Source organism: Callospermophilus lateralis, chromosome 2 (assembly GCF_048772815.1).
Source record: "Callospermophilus lateralis isolate mCalLat2 chromosome 2, mCalLat2.hap1, whole genome shotgun sequence".
Taxonomy (NCBI): domain Eukaryota; kingdom Metazoa; phylum Chordata; class Mammalia; order Rodentia; family Sciuridae; genus Callospermophilus; species Callospermophilus lateralis.
Window position 1 is genome coordinate 202,457,964 of NC_135306.1, and position 9,367 is coordinate 202,467,330.

The following is a 9,367-nucleotide window of genomic DNA, read 5'->3' on the forward strand; positions in this document are numbered from 1 at the left end:
TTTTTGTGTTTCTGTTTCTTTTGTCTTGAAATGTGGACATGTGTTAAGGAAGACACAATGACAAAATGGTATGTAAAAAAATGCTTAGCATCACTAAGCATCAGGGAAGTAGAAATCAAAACCACATCGAGACATTACCTTATACTTGTTAGGAGAGCTATTATTAGGTCAAGGATAGCTAATGATGAGAATGTGGAGGAAAACAAACCCTTGTACACACTGCCGATAATAATGTAAATTGATGCCACCATTGTGGATAACAACATGGGAATTCCTCAAAAATTTGCATAGAATTATTTGACCCAGCAGTCCCCCAACTTGGTATATATCCAAAGGAATTCAAATTTGGATCTTGAGGAGATCTCTGCATTCTCATATTCATTGTGGAAATACATCAGACGAATAAGTCCTAGAAATCCATTGTATGGCATTCTGACAGTAATAAACAATACGATATTATGTACTTCAAAATGTCCAAGAAGGTAGATCTTGTTCTAACTGATCTTATCAAAATAAATAATAAAAATGAATACACAGGGGGAAAAGAAATTTTGAAGGGACTCAGTATATTGATGTATAGGTTTTGGTGACAACTTCACAGGTATGCAGTTATTTCCAAAATCATTAAGATGCATTGTTAAATATGGGCAGATTTTTCAGTATTGATTATACATTAAAAAGTAATTTGAGAAGCAGAAAATAGTTATCACCATTGTCTATCAATGAAAAAGTTCATAAACAATGTCCCAAAGCTAAATTTATTTGTTTTATTACTCAAGTGGCACTGGAATGTCAGTTCTTTCAGCTTCCAAATGCATTCTGCCCTGGGTCTGTGTGTTTTGCCCTCTTTCCCCATTACTATTTTTCCTTTCTTACACTTCCTTTCTGAGCATGTTCCATAATTCCCTGTGACAAATTCTTTGACAGATAGGGGACAGAAGCATTTACAGCTCCTGTCTTCAGAAAGCTCACCCATCCCCACCAGGTCAGTGGGCTTGATACAGCCTTTGAGCAGTCAAGTAATGTGGCAAAGTGAATCCCAAAGATGGAAATTTAATCTCAATGTAGAGATGGAGGCTTTGAATGCATCTTGAAACTTGTAGTGTCTGAAATGTGTCTTCGAGGTTAGGATAGAACTATCCAGGTTTCAACAGTCAGGGATATAGTTATTTGCAGTTGAGTGAAGTCCCAATGATTTCGGAAGGGCAAGGTCACTGGTGTCCTGGTAAATGTTTAACTCCAACATTCAAAGATTTGAAAAAATCCTAGAGTCCAGAATTATAGCAATTATTAATTTCTGTGGTTTGTTAAATTCGACCAGAGTCAAATTCAAGCTAACTTCATGATGTCAACAGGTCCATTAATCATTAAAAATTTAACAAAATACTCTTGTAAATCATAATGAACTGACTTCAAGGCACCAATGTTGGCACACATGGAGAACTGAGACATTTTCAGGCTTTTCTCCAAATCATTGTGTGATGATTGGCATAGAAAGGAAGTTACAGAGAAAGATACATTCATAAAATGTGAAGAACCAGCATACCCCCTATTTGAATAGGTGCTGCTTCTTCCCCAAGTAAGGGTTACCAGGAAGGACACACTTATAAAGGCCCCAATGTCAGCAAGCATTGCCAACCTAAATATATCTGGAAACTCCACTCATTTCTGTAAGCTCATCAAAAATTTGTAACTGGTACCAAATTAAGCCAGCATGCCCTGATGTTTGACTTTGAAATTGAAAGAGTTTGAAGGCCATTCTCAGGCATTGTAGCTCTCATGTGAGACAGATTTAAGGTCTTCTTGCAGTCAATTCTTATAATATCACAAGAAAATGGGCAGTAGTCATGGGTTTATGTGTTTGGTGCAGAGGATATCACCACAGAAGCTTCTCTAACACAAGCATAAATCCTGTTTTCACTACTGAAGCTAGGGCTGAAAGCTGTAGGGCCATTCCCAATGGTGTAGAATTCCCCAGTCACGGGAGTAGGTCCAAATCTCTGAATTCTCTTCTTCACAAAAGTTTTCTGAAGACTTTTATAGTATTATCACATTTGTAGAGGAGACATGGCAATGGAATTAATATCTCCAAATAACTAATAAATTAATAAGTACAAGAGTTCTGGTAGAAGTAGTTTGTTATGCACATTTATAAATTACTATTACTACTAAATAGCCTGGAAAATGTTTGTGAGAAGGGCTTTTTTTCCTACTTCTCCTGATCCTGATTCTTTTTTTTCTTCTTCTTTTCAATGACAAGGAAGTTGAGGCAAAGTGATATCAGTCACCTTGCCCAGGGTACACAACAAGCAATTGGCAAGTCCAATGTAGCACTTCAGTATAAACTGAGTCTGAGTTTAAATCAATTTAAACCAATATCATCCCTGATTCTGACTAAAGTTTAATTCTAGGTTTCTCTTTCATGGGAACACATCATCCAAGTTATTTTATAAAAAAGGGTGACTCAAAAACTAAAAACTAAAAATAAAAAATAAGTTTCCAGGAAAAAATTCATCTTCCTGAGACAGAAGAATTGTTTTTTCATCATTAGTAACTAATGGAGAAAAAACTCTACTACCTACATTTCTATAGCCATCTACTATGAATGGGGCTTTGGATTGTAGGATTGTAGTCTAACTCATCATTTGGTTTCCTTCCTCATATAAATCTCTAACATACACTCTCTTTTCAATGCTGTATAATCCTCTCCAGTTTCCTGCTAATGTGTCTTCATTGCACAAGTTCCCTGAGGTTCTGTGAACTACTGAGTTTGCCTAGCACACTGCTTTTATACCTTCTATTATTTCAATGTCTATATTTTCCACTAGATAATTATTGAACTTGCTCTCTGTGTTTGCTTAGTGCTTCCTCAATACCCATCATTTTCTGACAACGGAACAATTTGTTGTCTCTGTTATTAACTGAAGGCTGTGAGATCCACCATGAAGGAAGAGCTGAAGGCAACACAGACAAAACCTACTCTGTGCGACTTGTTCCACACACCCAACCTGTGTAAACGGATCTGTCTCCTGTCCTTGGTGAGGTAGGCTTCACACCATGCTTACAGAAAGAGTGGATAAAGAATGTATTCCTTCCTCCAAAGTGTACAATATGTTGTGAGCTCAGCTTTGGAGATAAAAGATGAGGAAGACATAAAGAGCACCATGATGGCTGTGGACAGTCAGAGGGTCGTGTAGAGACTGACACAGAACCATTGCACAGTGAGGAGTCCTGTTTATCATATCACACAGCTAGGCTCACACCAGAGGCTGATGCTGCAAACTCCAACTATGAACAGACATTGTCTCTGATTTTCTTCATTGCTTGCTTTAATGGAGGTAAAATTTCAAAGAGTGAATTGCATAAATATATGTAACTCACTGCATATTTACATATGTAAAGATATTTCCAACACTCAGATCAAGAGCTGAAAAAAACTCTAAAATCCTAAAGATCCTTTAAGGATTGTATTATATTTCCACAATATTACTCACATGCCCTCAAACTAAACATCACTGATGGCCTCCAGCATCATACATTGTTTTAGTACAGTTAATAATTAAAAAATAATCACCCATAGGCACATATTCCAAAAAAGAGATATGCCTGTATGTTTTAACACCAACAAATGACTGAGCCAGTATTACCATTATCTAAAGGATATACGTGCTAACCCTTGTGGCATGTGTCTTTCCTGTGTGTTTGCTACAGATTTGCAATAGTGCTGCCTACTTTTGGCTTGAATCTCAACCTCCAGCACCTGGGGATCAATGTTTTCCTGGTCCAGGTTCTCCTTGGTGTAGTCAAACTCCCAGCCAATTATCTTTCACTTTGGGCGCTGAAACACAGGGGCCGTCGTATAAGCATATTTTTTTTCATGTCCACGATGGGAATCACTTTGCTGGCCGTCATATTTGTGCCTTCAGGTGAGGAAAGAGCACAGGGTGAAAAAGGAAATATGTTCCCCACTTCCCTCAGGATTTTTCAGGTTGCACCTATAGGAATCAGAAAAATTGGGTTCTAAGGTCTTCCTGACACAAGTTGGGTTTTTAGGACAGATTTTGCCATTAGATTGCTAGGAAAAAAGCCAAAGGTCAGTAAAGTTTGTTCAGATACCTGCTTTTCTTCATTATGATCAATAAGTACCTGGAACATGGTGCCACTGAGTTCTGAGTTTCTCTAGGTCAGCAGTACAACATTTACCCATTGGAACACTAAAGGGTCTGGACTTACCGTCATGAGCTATTATGACCACACTGTACTATCACTTCCTCTGCCTGGCTCTGTCTTATTACTTCACCTTCGGTGATAATTTATTCCTGAACTCTGTGTGTCTTTACATTAGTCTCATGGTAGGTAACCACAGAAATTCAACCCTGGATTGGAGAGTTGTTTTGACTTAAGGAAATAAAACCCCTTGTGTTCAAGTGAGAAGAGGTGTATGGCAGCAACAACATATCCATCACCATGCTTTGCTGAACTCCTTTGTTGTAATGTGTTTTACAAAATCCCACATTGGTGAGTTCCACTCCTCAGTCTCTCTCACTCTCTTTTTTTAGTACCAGGAATGTACCACAGTGGCAGTTAACAACTGCGCCACATCCCTCGCCTGTATTATTTTTAGACAGGGTCTTGCTAAATTGCTTAGGGTCTTGCTACATTGGTTAAGCTGGCTTTGAACTCTCAATCCTCCTGTCTTAGCCTACAGAAAAGATGAGATCATAGTTGTGTGCCATCACGCCCAACTATAGGCTCCATTTCTGTTGAATGTGAACAATAATATCAGTTTGCTGCTCTCTGTAAGAAATCCTACTCCAAGGTTTCAAGGTCTCATGAGATTTTCTTCTTAGAGTAGGTAACTGACTATATGAAAGTTTCCTTCAGTGGTTTCCAAAGTGTGACATGTTTCCATAAGAGAAGTCCTTTTTCTTGATTCTTGATGCATTTTACTAGATCTGGCTACTCTCCAGGTTGTCCATTAATATGGTATTCTTGTTCTTTTATAACAGTCTTTTATAATATTCACTCCATGTCACTACTGGGCATGGATCATGGTTTTAAATTCCTTGAGTGCCTGGGTCTGACACTCCTCAGTAATTCCCACATCAAAGTCCTATCTTCCACATAAATGATACAAGAGACACTGGAAAGAAAAAGAATGAGTTCCTCCTGCATCCAGCATTCTCTCTCCTTCTTTGACAAATCTTGGAGAGGCAAGGAGAATTAATAAAATTATTGAAAACATTTTATTCACCATAATTTAAAATATTCAGATAATAACTTATTTTGGTCACAAATTTCACTCCTGTGCAATTTATCCACAGTATATTTTACACTGTGAATATCTCCAATAAGGGTGTTTTCCACTTGGATTTGGGGGATACCCATACCTTCATCTAAGATCCTGACTCCCTGGATCATCTTCTTTCCAGAAATGCCGACTGTGCGTATGATTCTGACAACTTTGGGAGGAGGAATTAGTTTTGCCTGTATTACCTGTTCTTTGACCCAGGCAAATGAACTGCTCCCCACCGTCATCAGGTACAAAATCTCACAGGTTCTCTATCAGGTAAAAAGGGCCTGTTTCCAAATCATTGACTTTTCAAGCAAAGAAAACACAAATAATCAGTGGTGATGATAACAATTACAGCCACAGTTTGCTCAAAGTTAGCTTTTTGCTAGGTACTTTTAGGTGTGATAATATACCACTAATGTACATCTCATGTATTCTTTGGATTCACCTAAATTTGAGATGCTATTTTGCAACTGACAATATCCAAGTTATGGATCCAGCCCAGGTGTCCCATCAACAGATGAGTGCATAAGGAGAATATGGTAAATATACACAATGGAGTTTTATGCAGGCATAAAGAGAAGAAAATTATGTAATTTGCAGGTAAATGGATGGAATTTGAGAAGGCCATGCAGAGTAAAATAAGCCAGACTCAGGAACTCAAGGGTTGAATATTTTCTCATATATGAAAGCTAGAAAGAAAAAAGTGGGGAACCATGAATTTTCAATATAATTGAAGGAAACTTCTAGAATAGGGGATTGGAGAGAGGCAGGATACAGAAGGAACTATAAAATGAACTTGACAAAATTATGTTCATATACAAATGTATGCAATAATTTGTATAATTGAAAAGTAGCAATAAAATTAAGTAAATGAATAAGAAAATAAAATAAATGAGCAATAAAGCAAAATTAAACAAATGAATAATAGATTTCTAAATGATAAAACATGTCTTAATAGACTGTGAACTTGAGAAAATTTGCTAGCAAACCAACAAAAATTTCAAAAGCAAGAGCACATCATCAAACTTCTCATGACAAAGCATACCCCTTTAGGTCTCCCATAATTAATGCATGAAGGTGACACAAACCCTTGTGCATTCTCAACAGATTTATTATGTCTTTTTGTTTGTGCTCCAAGGGCAACAGCTTTTGGAATCGTTGGAATTTGCGGTAGTTTGGGGGCAGCTCTGGCTCCCCTGTTGATGACCCTGGAGACATATGCTGAACCCTTGCCCTGGATCATCTATGGAGCCTCCTGCATCTTTACTAGCCCTGTTGTCTTCCTCCTTCCAGAAACCAGGAATCATCAACTGCCTGACTCCCTCCAAGATATAGAAAATGGGTGAGTGAACCCTTTCATGGTTCCTTAGAGGAGTTATGTACCATAAATCTGAGATGAGAAGACAGATTCCACTGGGGCCCTATGTCTCTGGAAATTGTAGACTTACTCTCTTTTCATGTGGTCAGTACCATTGGTTTAGTAAAAGGAATATCCTTTAACCAGTGATCTCAGATATTCCCCTGAAGATTTCTAGATCATGCCATCGATTTCTTCCCAAACTTCCCCAGTAGGTTTAGTAGTAAATGCAACACAATTAGATCTACTCAGTCCTTGCTGCTACAGTGTAACTGAAGGTATTTCACAAACATGCATATATACAAATGACAAATCTCACTCTCTATGTCCTACTATCCTGTAGCCCAATGACTGCTGGTAGCTGTCTGGCACTGTCATTTCTTATAGGCTTGAGCTCTTCCCTGGTCACTGAAGAACCCAGGGGTGATCATTATAAGACTAGGGCCCCTTCCATAGCTGAAAATACATTTTAGGGGAGGAGTCTTGTTGTGTTGCCTGTGAGATTCAGACTATCTTGTTTTCACTAGGAATGAAAGTATTCACAAAATAAAAGAATGCAATGGTAAATAAAGGAATTTTAAAATGATAAATGATTGGGAAAGATTTTTTAAAATTTTGTGTGCTTCCCTGATTTTCCCAAAGACTCCTTTGGAGAATTACATGGTACCCAAGGATGACAGTAGAAACCATAAAAGCTGCCTTCCAAATACTACAGGAATATTTGACTTTTAGTTCACAAGTTTTACTGAAATACATGGGCAGGTGTCTTTTTTTTTAACCAAGGTTGGTGGGGAAAGGATCAGCTTGCTGTAAAGAATGCAGGAGATACTGCTTCCTCCATGTCCTTTCTTGTTTGTATTTCTTTCATCATGTATTTTTTTTCATATATGTTCTAGTGGGAAAGGCTCAAGAAAAACAGAGCAGGAAGATACCTCCATCAAAGTGACACACTTCTAAGGAATTTCACAAATTGGATACTAATCAAAAAGCAAGAAAAAGGAAGAAATGTAAAGATTACTCCAAGATACCAGCAAAAATTAAAATAAATAGAAGCAAAGGAAATAACAATTCCCATTTATAATGGTAAATCTAAATTATTGTATATAAGATACTTTATGAACCATAAGAAGTTGAAAGAAACTGTAATTCTTTGAAACATATGAGGGAATATTTGTATAGTGTAGACACCTAAAATGTTTCTGAATAGGGAGATGGAATTAGCTTTAAAACATTTTTCTTTCTGAATTTATAGAAAGAGTATTCTATGGAATAATTACAATGAAGAACCTGACACCCTTGAAAAAACTTGAAACTTAGTAATTCCAAATACATATAAAAATTAATACCGGTATGTGAGTCAGCTTTCTGTCTCAGTAACAAAATACTTGAGTTAAATCAAGGGAATGACTTAAATCAAGGGAAAATTTATACTGGCAAATGGTTTCCGAAGTTTCTTTCCATGTTTGCTTTGCCCTGTTGCCTTGGGTCTATGGAAATGGAAAGTATTATATTGGGCAGTCCATGGTGGAACAACCTGCTCACCTCATTGAAGACAAGAAGAAGAGAGACGAAGTTATGAGGATCCCAATACTTCCTTCAAGGTCATGCTCCCACTGATTTAAATCCCTTCAACCAGGTACAAATTTCTGAAATATTTACCACCTTCCAATCATACCACCAGCTGGTGATAAAGCATTTAACGGATAACTTATTGGGGCACACTTCAGATCTAAACTTTAACATTCTGCCCCCATGCCCAAAATTTCATGTGCATCCCATAATACAAAATGCACTGAGTTAATTTCCAAAGACTCCCTTTGTCTTAACAGTTCTAGCATCTCCAAGACCAAAGTCTCCCCTAAAATCAGGGCATACTCTTAGCTGTGACTCCCTGTTTAAAAAGCTATTTTCCAACAAATAATGTGAGACAGAGGCAGGAGACACATTCCCATTCCAAAGGGGGTAAATAGGTACATAGAAGGGACCAAAATTCATCAGAGTATAGATTAAATCCTGTAATTCCATGTATAGTATTTCAGACACAGGGTGTGATGTGAGATCAAAAGGACTGGAGCAGACCCACCCTTGTGGACTGGATCAGGGCACTGATGGCACCTCCCATGGCAAGTGTTCTGTACTTCTGGACCCTCTAACTTCTTCACAGCAGCTTCACCTTCACTCTCAACAGTTTAACACATCATTATATCAGGGGATTTTTGCAGGGCTTCCAACCCCACCACACATCACCTGGCCTCCCAGACCTTCCTTTGAAATCTCAGTGGAAGCCTCTGTGACCCACAACTCTTCCCTTCTGCAAGCCTGTGAAACCAGCATCACCTAGTTGATGCCAAGTTTTGCTGCTAATGGGAGTTACACCTGAATGGACTTCAACCAAGCCTGCATATGCTTCTGAGTGCCTTCCCAGCTGATACCAGGAAATAAACCTCAGGACAGCAATTGTCTTGGTGGATGGGGGCACTTTGGGGCTTCCTTCTCAAAGCAGACTTTGAAATGAGTTTATATTTTTTATATATTTGAGCCTGGAATTGATGGGGCCTTGTCAATTCCTGAGAAGTCCAAAGGCACCTTTCCTACTGTACTTGGTTTCTTTGGAATGTCTCTAATCTCTTGATCAACTGCTGTCTCCTTGGTCACTATTAATATACTCCTTTGCTTGCCAAACTGCATGTTTTCATTTCTCTGCTGATTTAAAC

The 9,367-nt window shown here is 38.1% G+C and overlaps 1 protein-coding gene across 1 annotated transcript in view; it reads left to right on the forward strand.

Moving 5' to 3' along the window:
• LOC143391919 (organic anion transporter 7-like) overlaps positions 1-7,610 on the forward strand; it is a 31,890-nt gene extending 24,280 nt beyond the window's left edge. The window contains exons 6-10 of the mRNA XM_076844710.2: positions 2,928-3,043; positions 3,712-3,926; positions 5,433-5,541; positions 6,435-6,638; positions 7,550-7,610. Of these exons, the coding sequence (XP_076700825.2) occupies positions 2,928-3,043; positions 3,712-3,926; positions 5,433-5,541; positions 6,435-6,638; positions 7,550-7,610 (705 nt within the window). The remainder of the gene's footprint in view (positions 1-2,927; positions 3,044-3,711; positions 3,927-5,432; positions 5,542-6,434; positions 6,639-7,549) is intronic.
• The last annotated feature ends 1,757 nt before the right edge of the window (positions 7,611-9,367 follow it).